General features: G+C 43.0%; 1 protein-coding gene across 2 annotated transcripts in view; it reads right to left on the bottom strand.

Annotated features, from left to right (window-relative positions):
- Positions 1–16,594: 16,594 nt before the first annotated feature.
- The window catches only part of PIGU (phosphatidylinositol glycan anchor biosynthesis class U), a 115,580-nt gene continuing 111,459 nt past the window's right edge, over positions 16,595–20,715 (bottom strand). For both annotated transcript variants that reach the window (XM_029612636.1, XM_029612637.1), the window contains exon 13: positions 16,595–19,909. In XM_029612636.1, the coding sequence (XP_029468496.1) occupies positions 19,796–19,909 (114 nt within the window). In that variant the 3' untranslated portion in view covers positions 16,595–19,795. The remainder of the gene's footprint in view (positions 19,910–20,715) is intronic.

Raw genomic sequence — 20,715 nt, 5'->3', positions numbered from 1 at the left:
CCCCCCTCAAGTGTCTCTTCTCCAAGCTGAAATGCCCTAACCTCTTTAGTCTTTCCTCAAAGTGGAGCTGTTCCATCTCCTTCATAATTTTGGTTGCCCTTCTCTGTAATTTCTCCACTGCAACTATATCTTTTTTGAAATGCGGCGACCAGAACTATAAACAATATACAAGGTGCAGTCTCACCATGGCGTGATAGAGGCATTATGACATTTTCTATTTTATTCACCATTCCCTTCCTAATAATTCCTAACATTCTTTTTACTTTATTGACTGCCGCAGCACACTGAGCCGGCGATTTCAATGTATTATCCATTATGATGCCTAGATCTTTTTTCATGGGTGGTAGCTCCTAATATGGAACCTAACATTGTCTGACTACAGCAAGGGTATTTTTCATATACACATCACCTTGCACTTGTGCACATTAAATTTCATCTGCCATTTGGATGCCCAATTTTCCAGTCTCGTAAGGTCCTCCTGCAATTTATCACAATCTGCTTGTGATTTAACTACTCTGAATAATTTTGTATCGTCTGCAAATTTGATTAACTCACTCATCATATTCATTTCCAGATTATTTATAAATATACTGAAAAGCACAGTCCAAGTAAAGATCCCTGAGGCATACCACTGTTTACCCTTTTCCACTGAGAAAACTGACCATTTAATCCTACTCTGTTTCCTGACGTTTAACCAGTTTGTAATCCACGAAAGGACATCACCTTCTATCCCGTGACTTTTTAGTTTTCTTAGAAGCTTCTCATGAGGGACTTTGTCAAACACCTTCTGGAAATCCAAATACATCTTATCTACCAGTTCACCTCTATCCACGTTTATTAACCCCTTCAAAAAAATGAAGCGGGTTTGTGAGGCAAGACTTCCCTTTTGTAAATCTATGCTGACTGCGTTCCATTAAACCATGTCTTTCTATATGCCCTGTGATTTTCACCTTTAGAATAGTTTCCACTATTTTTCCCAGCATTTAACTCAGGCTCACTAGTCTATTGTTTCTCGGATTGCCCCTGGAGTCCTTTTTAAATATTGGTTACATGGGCCACCCTCCAGTCTTCAGGTACAATGGATTATTTTAATGATAGGTTAAATATTTTAACTAATTGATCAGAAATTAAATTTTTAAGTTCCTTCAGAACCCTGGGGTGCATACATCCAGTCCAGGTGATTTGTTACTCTTTAGTTTATCAATTTGGCCTACTACATCTTCCAGGTTCACAGTGATTTGGTTCAGTTCATCTGACTCATCACCACTGAAAACCATCTCCAGAACAGGTATCTCCCCCAACATCCTCATTAGTAAACACAGAAGCAAAGAATTCATTTAGTCTTTTTTGCAATGGCCTTATCTTCCCCTTTAACCCCTTGGACATCTAACAGTCCAACCAACTCCCTCACAGGTTTCTTGCTTCAAATATATTTTTTAAAGATTTTATTATGAGTTTTTGCCTCTATAGTCAACTTCATTTCAAATTCTCTCTTAGCCTGTCTTAGCAATGTTTTACACTTAACTCGACAATGCTTATGCTTTTCCCTATTTTCTTCAGATGGATCCTTCTTCCAATTTTTGAAGGATTTTTTTTTTGATAAAATAGCCTCTTTCCCCTCACCTTTTAACCATGCTGGTTATTGTTTTCTCTTCCCTTCCTTTCAGCTTATCTTAATGCATGGAATACATCTGGACACTCACATGGCAACACTATCCCTCCTATCACTCATCCTGATTAACACATAATCTGTCTCCAAGAAAATCCCCATACTACAGGATCTCCTAACGGACAACTGCCCTGACATCCTCTGCATCACAGAATCATGGTTCAAGAAATCCGGCACAGCATTAATCAATAACTACCCCACTCAGCATACAACATCTTCTCACTACCAAGACCTAAAAGAAAATGAGGTGGACTACTCTTCCTAGCCTCAAAGAAATTCAAATTCACACAACACTACATTAATCAACCGCCACCCCCCTGGGGCGAGGCCTCTTCAAAACAAAAATCTTCAAATCATGCAGGTATATGCACCACCCAAATTCCTGGACCTCCAGCTATCATCACTCATTGAAATCATCCCATCACACATTAACATGGACACACCAGCAATCATCCTAGGAGACTTCAACGTCCACATAGATAGCACCCCCCCCCCCACCCCCAGTCTCCCACATGCAAACTACTACTTGACACCATGTCAGCCATTGGTTTCAAACAAATAGTAAACACACCAACTCAGAAATCTGTCACACCCTTGACCTCATTTTTATCAACAACAAAACAGCACGCACCAACATCTCCCTCACAACCACAAACTCATCCAAACCACACTACATCTCAAAATCAACCATACAGAAAACAACAAAAAATACATCACATTCCCCAAACCATGCCCCAGTGAAGTCATCGCAGAAGCCCTCCCCACCGCCTTTAAAAGATCTTAACCTTAACACAGCAAACACAGCCACAAACTCATGGCTCAACATCAACATTGAAATTGCAAAATCAAAATGTTCTATCATCAGCAAAGAAATCAGAACTGAAAACACCCATAAAGCACCATGGTACAAACACAAACTGAAAAACAAAGTGATTACTCTGTCAAGCCGAAAAAAAAAATGGAGAAAAATTCTACCCCCACCCCACCTGGACAAATAAGAACAATACTCCACATCTAAGATTCAGGTTGTTAAATACTTTAAGGTTCTGAAAGGGCTTTACCCCATGCGCATTAAGTTCTATTGACTGGTATTGTCCGAAAAGGGCCTAATTATTTGCTATGCCTCCTGCAAACAATTATAAATGGGTCTGAACAAGAACACACATTTTTTTCTTCTGTGGCTGTTGTAGAATGGAATACGTTGCAGTGGATCTTCACAAGCAACAGGTTATAAAAAGGTTCAGTAAAGGTCTTAAAACTCTTCTTTGCACAGGCATTTGGATGAGGCTCAAATGTGTTAGCAAATGTTTTTAGTATGAGAGATATCCATTCCAGAAATGGTTTTCAAGGTTGATGATTCAGATGAACTGAACCAAATCACAGGGGTAGATCTTAAAAAAATATGCGATCGCGTACTTTTGCTCGTGTACCAGGCGCGAACAAAAGTACGCTGGATTTTATAAGATACGTGCGTAGCTGCGTGTATCTTATAAAATCCGGGGTCGGCGCGCGCAAAGGGGTGCACATTTGTGCAACCTGCGTGCGCCGAGCCCAGCGCGTGCTGCCTGTTCCCTCCAAGGCTGCTCCGATTTTGGAGCAGCCTCGGAAGGAACTTTCCTTCGCCCTCCCCCCCTACCTAACCCACCCCCCCGGCCCTATCTAAAACCCCCCCCCCCACCTTTGTTGGCAAAGTTACGCCTGCTGAAAGCAGGCGAAACTTTTCGCACCCCGGCCGGCAGCCCCGCTCCGTGTTCCGGACCTGGGGACTGGTCCGGAGGCCTCGACCACGCCCCCGGGCCGGCGCCACGCTTCTGGGCCCGCCCCCGAAACCCCGCGGCATGCACCCGAAACGCCGTGTCGTTTCGGGAATGCCCCCGACATGCCCCCTCCCCGCCCCTTTTAGAAAGCCCCGGGACGAGCGTAAGTCCCGGGGCTCTGCGTGTGCCGGCGGCCTATGCAAAATAGGCGTGCCGGCCTTTTAAAATCTGCCCCACAGTGAACCCAGCAGATGCAGTAGGCCAGCTTGACAAACTGAAGAGTAGCAAAATCGCCCAGACCAGATGGTATTCATCCCATTGTTCTTTATGTTTTTTAACTTTGGTTATTGAGTTACATATAATTATACAATCACAAAGAGAAAAGCCAAAACAAAATTAACATTATGCCAACTTGGAATGCCAACTCAATCTGTTTCCAATACAAATATGAGAACATGCCCCAAACATAACTCATACCACACATACTATCAAACAAACACATTCACCCTGCGTGCATGTTATAAAATAGTGGGTCGGCGTGTGCAAGGGGGTGCACACTAGTGTATCTTGTGTGTGCCGACGCCCGCGGCCTTCCCCCGTTCCCTCCCAGGCCGCTCCGATTTCAGAGCGGCCTCGGAAAGAATTTCCTAACCCCCTAACCTAACCTCCCTTTCCCTTTCCCTTTCCCTTCCCCTAACCCTCCCGCCCCCTAGCCCTATCCTAAACCCCCCTCGACCTTTTTTTTTACCATTTGTGCCTCTGGGCAGGTACAAGTTACGCGTGCCGGCACGCGATCCTTAGACACAGCAGCAAATGACCGCTGTGCCAAGAGGCCTCTGGCCCTGCCCCGCCTCCCTGGACCACCCCTCCCCCTCCCTGCCCCTTTTTCAAAGCCCTGGCACTTAGCCGCTTCCTGGGGCTTTACGCGCATTGCTGGGCCTTTGTAAAATAGGCCCGGCTCACGTAGGGCTTTGAAAATCTGCCCCATAATGAGGCAGTAAGTGAACAAATACCAGAACCAGGTATAAGCAGTTTCTAGAGGGCAGAAAGAGAATCTGAAGGACATAAATGTGCTGGGATACCGGCCTGCATAGGTATTGCTGGGTTGACCCTCTGGTAAAAAGAGAATGGAGAATATGAAACTAAAAACATACCATTTCTAGGAAAATGAAACTTAAGAGAAAAGAGCTTAAGAAAAAGGTGTAGCCAGCAATTGGAAACCAGAGGGGTAGATTTTGAAAGGTGCGCACGCTTCCCAGTGCACCACATGGATGGAAACCAGAGGGGTAGATTTTGAAAGGTGCGCACGCTTCCCAGTGCACCACATGGATGGAAACCAGAGGGGTAGATTTTGAAAGGTGCGCACGCTTCCCAGTGCACCACATGGATTTTATAGTATGCGCGCGCATGTTATAAAATCCGGGGGCCACACATGCATGTGCGGGCGGCACGCGCAGGAGGGGCCTAATTTTAGAGAGGTACACAGGGTGATGAGATCGAGGCTCTCTCAGTTCTCTAACCCCCTGCCTAACCTTCCTTCCCCCCCCCCCCCTAAATCTAACCTTCCTTCCCCTTCCCTCCCCCTAAATCTAACCTACTTTACAAAATAATTAAAAAAAAAAAAAAAAAAAAAAAGGTAAGTTGCTGCTCCTCTGGAGCAGAAGCAATGCATGCCGGCCAACTGCCAGCATGTGCTTCCCCGGCACAGCAGCAAATGGCCACTTTACCGGCCACCTCCAGCCCCACACCCCTCCCCTTTCTCTGGGCCCGGCCCTTATTTGCATACCAGAGTTTTCGCGCATGGCTGGGCCTGTTTGAAAATTTGCCCGGCGCATGTAAACCCCGGAATTTACGCGCGCCGGGCATTTAAAACCTGCCCAAGAACGTACTGGTTTGGACTAGTTGGAGGGGTACAAGGTAGGCAGCATAGTCTATAAGATAAGAGGATGTATACAGGAAATTGTAGAACTGTTTTCAGTTACCTAGCATTTGGCAGGATTTTGACCAGTTCTATCCAGAAGAAAGACAGCTTTGCTAAAATATTCTTCGTATTTGAATAGGAAAAAAAAACCCCATTGTATGCTGCTCACTGTTTGAGATTTAAACAATGTATTTCATTTCCTTTATGCTTGCTGTCTACTAAATACATTTTAACTCAAATCAATATCTAAATTTTACATCTATGTGGTTTATCCCTTCCTGTCATCAAGACTCAGGTAAAACAAAAAAACAAAAAAAAAAGAAACAAGACAAACCAGAGACAAACTTCTCAAAGGTTTAGCCCAAGGCAGCCTTCTGATACTTTTACCTCAGAGGTGAGACAGAGGGGGGGCTAAACATCCGTCACTCGCAGACAGACCCTCACCTAAAAAAGAAGAGACTATGAAACAGAAACAGAAGCATGCAGACAAAAACTGAACTGGAAACTGCAACAAGTCAGGAGACTCTGCAAGCAGTGCAACCAAGGAGAAAGAGAATCACCACCAATTCTCATAAAACAAATCAAGAAATATTAAATCAATAGCAGTAAAACCAGACTAATAAAAAGAACAGATTTCAAAAAGGCAATGAATGGAACATCCAATAATTAAAAACTTATATAAAAAAATGTATAGAGACACTAAAAATATTTCAAAATAGCAGATACAAAGACCCAATAATGAAAAAGGATAAAAAAAAAATGCTCCTGCTCTCCATACCTCGGAACATTGCATTTGCAGGTGCCCTGAGATTGTTCTGAATTAGCTGAAAGAGAAGGGGGGGGGGGGGGGGGGGAGGGGGTTACTAGCAACTTTTTCCTCACTCAGTCACACACAAGTCAGACTAATCGGAGAAAATTCTTTTTCACTCAACTCACAATTAAGCTCTGGAATTTGTTGCCAGAGGATATGGTTAGTGCAGTTAGTGTAGCTGGGTTCAAAAAAGATTTGGATAAGTTCTTGGAGGAGAAGTCCATTAACTGCTATTAATCAAGTTTACTTAGGGAATAGCCACTGCTATTAATTGCATCAGTAGCATGGGATCTTCTTAGTGTTTGGGTAATTGCCAGGTTCTTGTGGCCTGGTTTGGCCTCTGTTGGAAACAGGATGCTGGGCTTGATGGACCCTTGGTCTGACCCAGCATGGCAATTTCTTATGTTCTTAAGGTCTCTCTCTCACTTACATAGGCTCTCAATCGCATACACTCTCTCTCACTTATAAATAGGTTCTCAATCACATAGACATGTTCTCTCACACACACATGCTGTCACACAGGCTCTCACTCACATACATGCTCTCTCTCACTCACACACACACACACACAAACACAAGGTTTAAAACACACATGCTTGCTCGTTCTCTCTCCCCCCACTGAAGAACAACTAGCAGCAGCAGCAATAGCAGCTTCTTCTTACAACTCTCACGGCCTCGAGAAAGGAGTCTCATCAGCCGCAGGGGCTGAAGTTGATCTGGGAAACGCTGCTCTTCTCCTCTGGGCCGATGCTAAAAGCACTTGTACCTCAGCATGGTCTCTTCTTCCTGCGCATGCGGCCATTGCACACCACTTCCTCTTCCGGGCCGCAGGGGGCGGGAAGAAGAGACCGTGCTGCTAGTACTGCTGAGTGCAAACACAAATATACTTTTGCAAGTTAGGCAAACCCCAGCTTCCACTTAGTGCTGTCCTGCTTCCACTATTAACACTCCCTCAATAATAGCCAAAGCCCTAATAGAAGCAGGGGCTCATGTAACTTGCCTTTAGTATAAGACAATTAAATGTTATATGTTTTACTTGTGATACTACAGGGATGTAAACTGAATGCTCTCTCTTTAAGAGTTGTAGATGATTTAATGTTTTCATGGTTGATGAAAAAAAAACTTTCTTTTTAAAGTGTAAGTGGCATAAATAAAGTTATATCTTTGGCTAAAACAAATAGCTGTTTCTCTCTCTCGGTTTGTTTTTCCAAGAAGCTGGAAAGGGGCTACCAAATGGAATATTCCAGACCCTGAAATGAACTGTAAATGCACATATTAAACAGTGCATTTCACATTGCAAGTGAACTAAATTGCATAAATCTGTGGACCATTTACATGTGTTAATGTCAGCAAGTTAAATCAATTCAATTCTAGTAAACCTGAATAATTTCATTATGTTAATGAGTTATGTGACCTAATTACTGATGCTCGGTTAGTGAATGAAACTAAAAGTGCTTGCAGGCTTGAACATACACAATCTGGCCCTTGCCGCAACCTAGAATCAGTTATTCAGAAATGTTTGTATATAATGCAAGGTTATATTCACATAGCCAAGTCTATCTGGCAAGCTACACAGGGGAGCTGGGAAGTTGGATGTTCAGGCAATAGCCAGACTAGTATTGCTATTTAGATTAGTATAGAACTGGAATGAACTATGTGGGAACCTACCTTGTATGCTCTTTTAAACTAGAGGAAGACAGAAAAGACTGCCTTGGTCAAGGTGAAATCTTGTAGGTAGTCACACTATAGCTGGCAGCTGGGATTTGGATAGAATAACTGATGAGCCAGTTGATCTTTTGCTGCCATTATCTACGATGGGACAGATATTCAAAATATTTATCCAGCTCAAACCTGGTTTTAGTAAGGTAAACCCTGTTCAAAATTCCCACCTTTAACTAGCTAAATTTGTGCCTGTAGTAATTGCTACCTGCATAAATTTAGACAGGTAAGAAAGGACTGGGTTGGGGCATTTCTGTGGCAGGCTTTGTAAATTCAGCGGATGACCACTCTTAAGGCTCTTCCATGGAGGAAAGATCCTAGCCTAGAGTGAGAAAAATCCAGTTGGTTTGCCAGAAGAGCTATGGAGCCAACAGAGCAATCAACTGTTTTCTTCAAGGGCGGTTTCTTTCTGATTCTTCCAGTCAGAATGCCCTGGTGAAAAAAAAGTGCTACACAACTGGGAGAAGAGGAGTGTGTACCCACATTGAATTCACGCAAGGAAAAAGAGAGAAAAATGTCCTGCAGGGAAGCTGAGCAGAGTCAATGGTGTTCTAAGAGGTACAAAAGTTCCCAAAATCAGTCCTTTAGGACATCCTGAAGTAGAGAAATAAGATGATCCTGTGTTTGTGGCTTGTAACTGTGTAAATGGAAAGTGCAGATGCTTATCTCTAACAGGTGTTCTCCTAGGACAGCAGGCTGTTAGCCCTCATAGATGGGTGACATCAGATGGAGCCCGGCACGGAAAACTTTTGTCAAAGTGGCATGCACGTCCACGCAAGGTCCCCCTTCGGTTTTGTAACAGAGAAAAATACAAGCGAAGAAATAAAACAAAAAGAAAGGAGAACCCAACTCCGCAGGGCGGCGGGCGGGTTTCCTGAGGACTACCAACCTGCTGTCCTAGGAGAACACCTGTTACAGATAAGCAACTGCTATTTCTCCTAGGACAAGCAGGATGGTAGTACTCCAGATGGGTGAATACCAAGCTCCAGGCTGTCCCTGGCAATAACCAAGACCAACAGCTAGGGATCAAAGTGTCAACGAGCACAACAAATGCAGTGCTGTTGGTCAATAGGGAGACAGCCTGGTTCCAAACATGGGCCCTAGGCAGGAAGACTTGGGTCTAAGCCTGAAAGAGATTGCCGAAGGCACTGTCCTGATGACCATCCTTGTCCAAGCAGTAGTGGGCAGCGAATGTGTGCAGGGAACTCCATGTTGCTGCCTGACAAATTTCAGCAACGAGAACCGCTCGCAGGTGAGCTACAGCCGACGCCATGGCACGTACAGAATGAGCTTTGATTCAGCCTGCAAGCTGAAGGCCCGCTTGTGCATTGAAAAAGGTGATGAAATTCGCTAGCCAGTTAGGGTGTGTTTACCCACCACCACTCCCATATTGGTATCGAAAGACAAAAAAGGCGTTGAGTGGACAGTCTGTGACTGGCTGTGAATTCTAAATAGAAAGCCAAAGCCCTCTTGCAATCCAAAGTATCACGAAGCCATTAGCATGGATGGGAATGAGGCCAGGGAAAAAAAGGTAGGTAAATCAATGGACTGATTGATATGGAAATCAGTCACAACCTTCGGCAGGAACTTGGGGTGTGTACCAAGACCACACGATCGTGGAAAAACCTCATGTATGGCGGGTACGTAACCAACGCCTGAAGCTCACTGAGAGCCAAAGTGATCGCCACTAGGAATATAACTTTCCAGGTGAGGAACTTCGGGTTGCAGGAGCACAAAGGCTCAAAAAGAGGATTCAGGAGCCATGCCAGGACAATGTTGAGGTCCCAGGATGCAACAGGGAGCTGAAGAGGGGGCTTCAATTGGAGCAGACCCCTCATAAAGCGCCCCAGTAAAGGCTGCACCAATACGGGTGTGCCAGTGAAATCCCAGTAGTATGCACTAGGGATGTGAATCGGTACCAGACTCGTTTCTGGTATTGGGTTCGTAAAAAAAAACACGGGAAATCTTCGTTCCTGCGGTTCTGAGCGTTTTTTTTTCGGCTGTCGCAAGCCGAAAAAACCCCCCACCCCGACCTTTTAAATTTAATTATTTGGAATTCCCCACACTCCCGACCCCCCCAAAACTTTTCTAAAGTACCTGGTGGTCCAGTGGGGGTCCCGGGAGCAATCTCCCTCTCTCCGGCCGTCGGCTGCCAGTAAACAAAATGGCGTCAGTGGCCCTTTGCCCTTACAATATGACAGGGGCTATCGGTGCCATTGGCCAGCCCCTGTCACATGGTAGGAGCAATGGATGGCCGGCGCCATCTTTAAAAATGGCAAAGGGTCATTGGCGCCATTTTGTTAACTGGCAGCCAATGGCCCGAGAGCGGGAGATCGCTCCCGGGTCCCCAGCTGGACAACCAGGTACTTTAGAAAAGTTTTTTTTTGGGGGGGGGGGGGGGGGGTTGTTTTTGTGTGCCCTTTCTTCCTGCCCTCCCAAATGATAAGAGAACCCCACGAAAATTTCATGGGGGTTCTATCGCTTTCGGGGACCCCCGATACTTGATGAGTTTGAAAATATCGTCTGATATTTTCAATCGCCACAAAAACGATTCACATCCCTAGTATGCACTAACGGTGCTGAGATTAACTCTGAGCTGGTCTGAAGCCCAGACTTGGAAAGGTGCCACAAATAGTCTAAGAACTGAGGAAGGGGGCAAATGAATGGATCCAAGCCATGACCCGCACACAGGTGGAGAATCTTCTCCATTTTAACCTGTAACACTTCCTGGTGGAAGTCATCAGAGAAGCCACCAGCACCTGGGAGACATTTTCCGAGAGGTCCAGGGGCTGAAGGACTAGGCGCTCAAATTGTCCACTCTAGTAATCACCAGTCTGTTGTTCTGCCAATTAATATCAGTGAATGCCCCAAGTGTTCTATGTGCAGTCTCAAGTCCACCCAGACCACAATCACCACGTTGTCAGGACGCACAGTTTTGTTACCCCAGGCAACATGTAAAACATCATTTGTGGTTTATGCCATTTATTGTCCATGCCAATTGATTTATGTCGGCATGACTAAATGTGCAGTCCGTACTAGACTTACAGAGCACAAATGTATCAACACAAAAATAATGGAGGAACCATTGGTAGCTCATTTTGTGGCAAAAAATCACTTGTTTACTGAAATCTGCTGGACCATCTTGGAGATTGTACCCATACATTGGAGACGAGGTAATAGAATTCAGCGTCTTAGGCAGAGCGAACAACGCTGGATTTTTCAATTAAACACTAATTCCACACGGCTTGAACAAAGAAATAGAATGGATTCACTTCATGTGAACCCATTTACTTAGTCAAATTGCACACACAGCTGTAGACTGACATATGATATAAAAGCACTTTGAATCTCGCGACAACTTTGCCTAAAATGCCGACAAGTGAGGAAAAGGTGGTAAGGTCTGGTAAGTTCATACTGGATTCTCATTTACCCATGATAATTCATAGTAAGTGCCTATTCCTAGTTAAAAAATGTGCGGTAAAATTTAAACTGAATAATGTTTGTCTAACAAACACTTTTTAGCAGTGAAAGCAGAGTAAGTGAATATGAGGAGCAGGACCTTTCAGTGAGCAGTTCGGAAGAATCTACGTTGACTACAGCCCCTGAAGCAGCATCTAGCGAAACGTACGTCGGGCTGGAGCGGGGCTCATTGCCCTTTAAAAAGAAAAACAATCTTTGTACCAACTTCCGAATCAAAGGCGTTGAGTGCGGTTGCACCACATTGAAGAATCCTCATATAAGGAAGGTACCATCTTTCTCTAATTTTTAAAGAAAACTCCGTCAAAAAAAAGTTTTGAAAAAATAAGATAAAACGAAGATAAAAGTGTTTAGCAACAAAGGATATGGACTTGGACCTATGATTAATTATGACCCGAAGAGGCTATACATGATAACAAATGAGTCTGTATGCCCACGGGTGTTATGATGGTCCCTTAAAAAGCTAAAATAAGCAAAAAAATAAAAATTATATTGCACATGTAAAAGTAAAAAGTGAGTTTCATAACGTTTTCTTTTAGATTTCAATTACCCCAATACTGACTGGGTAAGTGAAACATCAGGGTATGCTAGAGAGATAAAGTGCCTGGATGGAATAAAAGACAGTTTTATGGAGCAATTGGTTCAAGAGCCAACGAGTGAGGGAACAATTTTAAATCTAATTCTCAGTGAAGCGCAGGATTTGGTGAGAGAGATAATGGTGGTGGGGCCGCTTGGCAATAGTGATCATAATATGATCAAATTTGAATAAATAACTGGAAGGGGGACATATGTAAATCCATGGCTCTAGCCCTAAACTTTCAAAAGGGAAACTTTGACGAAATGAGAAAAATAGATAGAAAAAAACTGAAAGGTGCAGCTACAAAGGTAAAAAGTGTGCAACAGGCATGGACATTGTTAAAAAAAAAATGCCATTCTAATAGACAGACCAGATGTTTTCCATGCATTAAGAAAGGTGGAAGGAAAGCAAAATAATTACCTGCATGGTTAAAAGGTGATGTGAAAGATGCTATTTTAGCCAAAAAGGTCTTCACTCAAAAATTGGATCCATCAGAAAAAAACAGGATAAAGCATAAGCATTGGCAAGTTAAATGAAAGACATTGATAAGACAAGCTAAGAGAAAATTTGAAAAGAAGTTGGCCATAGAGGCAAAAACTCACAATAAAAACTTTTTAAAATATGTCCGAAGCAGAAAGTCTGCAAGGGAGTCAGTTGGACTGTTGGATGATCAAGGGGTTAAAGGGCCACTTAGAGAAGATAAGGCCATCACAGAAAGATTAAACGTTTTCTTTGCTTCAGTGTTTACTGAAGAGGATATTGGAGCGATACCCATTCCGGAGAAGGTTTTCATGGGTGAAGATTCAAATCAACTGAACCAAATCACAGTGAACCTGGAAGATGTGGTAGGCTTGATTGACAAACTGAAGAGTAGTAAATCACCTGGACCAGATTATACACCCCAGGATTCTGAAAGAACTAAAAAATGTAATTTCAGACCTATTGGTAAAAATTTGTAACCTATCATTAAAATCATCTGATGCACCTGAAGATTGGAAGATGGCCAATGTAACTCTGATATTTAAAATGGGATCCAGGGGTGATCCGGGAAACTAGACCAGTGAGCCTGACTTCAGAGCCGGAAAAAATCGCGGAAACCGTTATAAAGAATAAAATCACAAAACATTTAGATAGACATGGTTTGATGAGACACAGCCAGCATGGATTTACCAAAGGAAAGACTTGCCTCACAAATCTCCATTTTCTTGAAGGGGTGAATAAACATGTGGAGAAAGATGAACCAGTAGATGTGGTATATTTGGATTTTCAGAAGGCATTCGACAAAGTTCTACATAAGAGGCTTCTAAGAAAACTAAAAAGTCATGGGATGGGAGGTGATGTCCTTTTGTGGATTGCAAATTGGTTAAAAGTTAGGAAACAGGGAGTATGATTAAATGGTTAGTTTTCACAGTGGAAAAAGGTAAACAGTGGAGTGCCTCAGGGATCTGAACTTGGACTGGGGCTTTTTAATATATTTATAAATGATCTGGAAAGGAGTACGACGAGTGAGGTGATCAAATTTGTGGATGACACAAAATTATGCAGAGTATTTAAATCTCAAGCGGATTGTGATGAATTGCAGGAGGATCTTATGAGACTGGAAGATTGGGCTTCCAAATGGCAGATGAAATTTAATGTGAAAATAACCCTTGCTGTAGTTACACAGTATCTTAGAAGTTACCACCTAGGAAAGACATCTAGGCCTCATAGTGGATAATACATTGAAATAGTCGGCCCAGTGTACTGTGGCGATCAAAAAAGCAAATAGAATGTTAGGAATTAAGAAGGGAATGGAAAATAAAACTGAAAATATCATAATGCCTCTGTATCACTCCACGGTGAGACCACACCTTGAATATTGTGTACAGTTCTGATCACTGCATCTCAAAAAGGATATAGCTGCACTGGAGAAAGTACAGAGAAGGGCAACCAAAATGTTAAGGGGCATGGAATGGCTGCCCTATGAAGAAAGGCTAAAGAAGTTAGCACTGCTCTATTTGGAGAAGAGACGACTGAGGGGGAATATGTTAGAAGTCTACAAAATCATGAAAGGACTTAACCAGTTTACATTAACTTGTTCATTTACTCTCTCAGATAATAGAAGGACCAGAGGTCACTCCATGAATTTAGCAAGTAGCTCATTTAAAACAAATCGAAGAAAATTATTCTCAGCACATAGTTAAGCTCTGGAATTCATTGCCAGAGGATATGATTACAGCAGTTAGTATAACTGGGTTTAAAAAAGGTTTGGATAAGTTCCTAGAGGAAAACTCCATAAACTGCTGTGACAGTAATTAATAAGCAATAGTAGCTTGAGATTTATCTAATGTTTGGGTACTTGCCAGGTACTTGTGACTTGGATTGGCCACTGTTGGAAACAGGATACTGGGCTTGATGGACCCTTGGTTTGACCCAGTATGGCATCTCTTATGTTTCTATATGCTCTCCCCTCGACCCCCAGGTGTCAAGGACTCCGACGCAGGTGTGGATGGAGTGGACTTTTTGGGACCGAAAAGTTTCTCCATTTTATCGAATCGTGCTTGAGGGTCATCTGATCACACAGCTGACACCCTCGGATGTCATGCAAGGCCACCAGACAGAGGATGCAAACCTCATGCTGATCCGTGATGGACAGGGTCTGTGGGGACTGGGGTCACCGACAAAAACCGGACGCCATGAAAAACCGGAGTGCGGTCGATGACTAGGGGCCACAGAGACATGGGATGCTGGGAATCGACCGCGAAAGAGGAGGAGAAATGTTTTTGCCTACCATGTTGAGGAGAGACACTGACCGCGAAGGGAGACTTGTCGATGGAACGGGGCAAACATTCTGATTTTAAGCACAAAAGGCAAAAAATGAAGCAGAGCTCCACAAACCACAAGGCAACCGCATCGCGGAAAAAGAAAGACTGAAGGGGGACCTTGCATGGATGCGTGGATAGTGGCATGCTGGGCATGCTCAGTGTGCCCATCAAAGTTTCTAGAAACTTTGACAAAAAGTTTTCCGTGTCAGGCTCCATCTGATGATGTCACTCATCTACGAGGACTAACTTCCTGCTTGTCCTAGGAGAATAAACAGATTCTCAAATTTACTGTTTTCCAGATTGCCCCCATTACAGATTTTCTTAACTAGGGCAGTAATATTTTATTTTATAATAAAGTTCAGCATGCTATTTTGTTGTGAGTTTGTTGCTGCTAGTTTTTGTATTCCCAAATTGTTTGGAGGTTTTATGTAAATTGTACACTGTACTAAAACTGACATGGGTCTAATATTGGAGGAATATAAGATTTGTAATAAATACATTTTAGTAAAGTTTCTGTTTAAACGCTATCCAGAGTGCTGAGAGTGATTTGTCAGAGTCCAAGGTATAAGCCCCAAGAGTCTAGAAGTGAATCTTCCTTCCTGCTCGGGAACAAACCTGCACCCATAGCCTCAACAATTAAGTCATTTGGCAGATTTGATCCACATATGCATGGATGTAAGTTATCAATTAAAGCCCATTTCACTAGTCTGTCTCCATTTGTCTCATGATCAGGATAATCCCAAGCCATCCCATATAGCAAAAGCTGAAGTGACCTCAGAAAAATGAAGACCCGGGAAAGGCGAGTCCAAAGAAGATTGATGGTTTATAAATAATCAGAACAAGATTATTTACCCATATAACTTGCTATTCTAGTGCATTATATGGGTCAGACATTAATACAGCAGACAATCCTTTAGCATAAAGTAATCAATACTACTTGTGATGGAGATAAATCACAACAGCATAATCTGGGATTAAAAATTGGTCATCAGCCTAGTGTCAAGTGTTGTCCATTGCCATACACAGGTCCTGGGTTCAATTTCTGGGCCCACTTTCCACTCCTATGGTGAGCTAAGACTGGGGATGCTGCAAAGAAAGCATTCACAAACCCTAGGAGGAGAAAGAGTATTGGCCATTACTCAATAGTGACACCTAGTGGCCAGATTTAGGGTTCACATTAGCCAAGGTCTGGAGAGAATTGCAGTTTGTTGTCCTTGGCTCAGAACATTTGCTGCAATGGCTGGGCTAAGCTGGGAGAGGGATGTAAAAATAAAAATAGGGGGAAATAAAGACCATGCATCAGTAGCAGAACTTCTGCTCAAGTAGGTTTATATGTATTCTAAAATCTGTGTCAAAATGAATAAGAGTATTCCTTTTCACTGCCAACAGCCTCTCAATGTTGAAATGTAGTAGTCCAAGAGTCCAGAGCGTGCTGCAATGCCTCTGAAAAGAGGCCCATGTGAGAACTTTTTTTTGTGTATTGTTTGTAAATTGCTTTGAGCTGAATGTAGGCAAGGTGTTGCAAAAGTCGACAAATAAGGTGAGTCAATTTCTTGTTTGCTTTGCTTTCACTAGAAGGTGTTGAGGGAATACTATGAGAAGGTAGTAACCATATCCCTTTTATATCCAGAAGAGTAGCACTGTCATCTTTACCACTTTTGGACAATGACTGTGGGCAGAAAATCCAACAGAAGCCTTTGGTTTGGGAGAGCAAATCATTGGGCCACCTTGGAACAAAAAACAGATTAAACGTAACAGAAGTTTTCGTCACTGCATGAAGTTCTCTTTCATATCATAGTGTAAGAAATGAAAATTTAAATCATAAAAAAAACAAACCATTTTAAACATACTGAACAGCATTTAAAATTCTAAACAAGAACATTTTTAATGTTATATATAACCAAAATTTGAGTTTACATGAAATTTTGGGCAAAAGCTGTAACAGATATAAATTATCCCTGATGTTTGGTTGCTCACAATAAAATTTTTAAAGTTAAGTGCTGCCTTTAAAGATATCTTAACAGCATCTGTTGAAACAGGCAATCACCTAAGCCAGTAAGAAGATGTTCCAAGGTTAGGATATCAAATGATATAAGGAGCAATTATCTGATCATGCCTACTGCCAATGCCTCTATTACACAAGTAAAGAATTGTGTGGCTGGAATATAGGGGTAGATATAGGAATGGTGGGGGGGGGGGGGGGGTTTATAAGTGGTAGGTAGGCGGTACAGGTGTGTGGTTGTTGTAGGGTAAGCATTGGCTCACGGTTAGGCAAACATTTTTAACCTTGAGCCACATTAGTGACTCTTGCCTGGGCCAGAGGGGTCCCTCCTGGACAATAAAGAACCTTAATAGAGAGCGCGGGAGGGGTTCCCCCCCCCCCCCCTCCCCAGAGAAAAGGGACGTCAATGAAAACTACAGACCCCTTACAAAACATCTCCCATCGCTTACGAGTGTCTCAACTCACCATAGCTTCATGCACTCTCTGTTTCCAAAAGCCCTCCTAGCAGGCATGCCGCCTCACCCAGACTAGAGAGCAGAGTGCTGGCCGATGCCCCTGCCCCAGATGTGGTTTGTAGCAGAGGTAGCGACTTTACAATTTAGTGTGAGCCAGAAGATCATCAAGTTATTTATTTTTATCCTCTCTAAATTTATGGCTCAGGGCAGCAAAAGGAGAAGATGAAAAGGGGTGTGGGGGGGGGGGGGGGGGAGGCAGAGATCTAACCTGGCCTGATATTTGTCCCAGTAGGCCAACTCTGTTAGCGACTGGGGGAAGGAGAGAGCTGCAGCATTAATGTAGCAGTACACCCAGCCACTCAATTAGCTTATTCAAACTTCTGAGAGGAGGAGACAGCAATGCAATTGCAGGTAGCAACCCAGACAATCACTTGTTCTGGGTTGGAGATGCAGCAAGGGATTGCCAGCAGTTAGTCGGGCTATGGGGCGGAGGCAGGGTAGGAAATCCAGAGAGTGTGTCAGACTATCGCAGTGAATGCAAAATAATGTGGCAAGACTTGGGGCTATGCCAGAGGAAACCAGAGAAGATGGCAGCATCTTGCTAGAAGGGAGATAGGAAGCCAGGATACATACAGTCAACATCAGCAGGCGGGTAATACTACAGAGGAGATCTCCGAGCACAGGCCAGATGAAAAGATCCTGTGGACCAGAAGCAGCCCATGGGCCATAGTTTGCCCACCTCTGGGATAGCTGGTAACACAGGCATGCAGAATTATAAGTGTTGTAACACATCAGGAAATGTTGCAGGGCAACTTCCCATCTAAACTGTACCACTAGAGATTTCAAGAAAAAAAAAAAAAGACATTTAAAAAAACTTTCCAGAAAAAATGTACAGACTGAAATGCTAAGGGGATAGCTCTTCATGGTTCATGGATTGGGGACTGTGGAAACTACATCACAAAAAATGTACAAATTCCACAATTTTCAGAATTTTTTTTATTTTTTTTTTTAAATAATTCTTACCTTTTAAACTTTCTTTGTAATAAAATTGCTTTTCATATTAGGCACCAAGCTATCCATCCTCCTGAAGCTAGACAGATGGGGAGATTTAGACTTAGAAAATGTGAGTAGGTAGTGCAAGAGTGAGAAAGCTGCCAGTTCTGTAGGTAGCCTATGGCCAATATGGCCTCAGCAATAGGCACCAGTGCAGGAAAGGCGCCATAGTGCAAGGCTGCACAGTTAGCCACCACCTCCAGGGTGCAAGGGGTCAGGGAGCCAGCAATACAGGAGGACCACCACACATTCACAACATTTCCCAACAAGGAGTAGAGGTTAAGTCTAGGAGGCCTCTCTGCTGCCATCTTCCCCTCACATGTGGTTCAATGATCTTCCATGTGAAATGCACGGTGCTCCCTATCAGAGTCACACAGGATTCAAATAAAAGATCATTGAACTGGGATGGGGAAGAGCAGTACCAGTGGCTGGAGGGGCTGCAGAGAGATGCACAGAGTCCTGCAGATGTCAGAATACATAATAGGGAGGTGAGGAGGAAAATGGACCCAAATTCCAAGATATTGGCGGGGGGGGGGGGGGGGGGGGGGGGGGGAATAGGAGTCTCAAGGAGGGAAGTAGACGCCTGATAGGGGAGTGGCAAGAGCATTGTGGTAGAGGAGGGGTCCATAATGAGGGAAGCTGGGGAATGGGTGTACCTGAAGAGGAAGGAATAGGCGGCAGAAAAATGTAACAGTCTTCCAGCTCGTGATGTGTACTGTGTACAGCAGTGCATCCCATGCCAGTCTGGTTTTCAGGATATCCACAATGCATATGGCATGAGTTAGAGTTACATGCAAATAAGGGTAGTGAATGAAGCTCTGTCATATCCTGAAAACCAGACGGACTATGGGGCTTTCCAGGATCAGCTTGAGTGCACTGGGATAGGGCACAATTTTTCTCTTGGCCATAGGTGCCAAATTGCCTGCCTACAGCTCTGAAAGCTGGAAAAGAAGGGGAAGATGGTGTAAAATGTATCAATAAAGGAGATATAGCAGACAAATGTTGGAAAAAAATGGCAAGCAAACATGATGAAATAAAAATCTGCTATAAAAAAAAAACCCAAACACGTTAAAATTTAAAAAAAAAAACAAAAACGTCACATTTCTACAAAACTTTGTGAAAAATCTCCATTATTTTATGGAGAATTGACCACAAATTCAGTGTCCCTGGTCCTGAAATGTCCCTTGGCTTTCCAGCAGACCAGTGTTCTTGTTATGTTTAGCTGAACTTCTTTAAAAGCTCATCAACCAACAGGAGGCTGCAGCTAGCAAAACATTGTGTATTTATATCATCATGTGTTTTACTTTCTCATTCTTACCCCACCTGATCACCAAGACCTTTTTTGAAAAAGATAAGATTAGGGGCTTGATTGTTTTCTTTTAAGAGCCAAAAGAAAGTCAGAGGCCTTCTTTTCTCATACAAACCACAGGGTGTTGCACCACATGGAAAGATAACATCCAAGACTGGTGGGTTTCAAGGATCCACCTTGGAACACAGTGCTCTGCATAAGTCTCTAAACAGTCCCTTTTCTGCCACTGTTCTGGCTGCACCTATTTCAGAACCAGTGTGGCCTCAGTTCCATCTTTTCTTCTCAGATAGAGCCCATGACTCAGGTGGTATTCTCTTCGTAGGTAGGCATAAAAATAGTCTGAAATAAGCAGGATCTGCAGAAGAAAGCAACACAAATATAATTATCTGACCAAAAACTGAACTGGCCCTTCATAGGTTTGATACTTTATTCTTCAAAATCTTTCCCAGAAACTTGAGCTGCAAATTTGAAATAAGCAGCAAGGAAGTTGAGTCAGTGCAAAATTATAGCATTGGTTCACAACAAACATATACACACACAATATGAACAATATAAAGGCTAGCATAGCTCTGCCATGTTTACAATATACAGATACTGTTCTTTGATTTGATCTACACTGATTGCCAGTAGCTTATATAGGGAAGATGAAGGCAGATACATACTATTAGGCCCATCTAGTCTGCCCAATTTCATTCCTGGTGCAATGTCATGGACCAGTTCATATTTGACTTTCCTTTCACTTCTTTGCAGCAAATGCTACTTCATGTTTATCTCATGCTTTCTTAATTACTTTAAAGTTGTTCCATGCAATCGCCACCCTTTCAGTGAAGGTATATTTTCTGATGTTGCTCTTGAGACTGCATCCTTGGAGTCTCTTACTGTAACCTCTTGCTTCTTGCTCTAGCGCATGCTCTCTGAAAAAGGTTTGTTTCTTGTTTACTAGAATGTCTCATATCCCCCTCCTATCTCTGTTCTTCTGTAGGTTATACATGGATGTTGGGAACACACCCACACCAGAAACATTCTTTGATAGCAATGATTCTGAATAGTTAAAATATAACTCATTGATAATGGAGGATATAATAGATTAAAATGACAAAATAAGAGTAATAAATCATCAGGACCAGATGGTATCTATTCCAGAATCCTACATGAAATTTA

This window comes from Rhinatrema bivittatum, chromosome 8, assembly GCF_901001135.1.
Source record: "Rhinatrema bivittatum chromosome 8, aRhiBiv1.1, whole genome shotgun sequence".
NCBI classification, from domain to species: domain Eukaryota; kingdom Metazoa; phylum Chordata; class Amphibia; order Gymnophiona; family Rhinatrematidae; genus Rhinatrema; species Rhinatrema bivittatum.
Note: the sequence above shows the minus strand (reverse complement) of the source record. Positions and strands in the feature narration are given on the sequence as shown.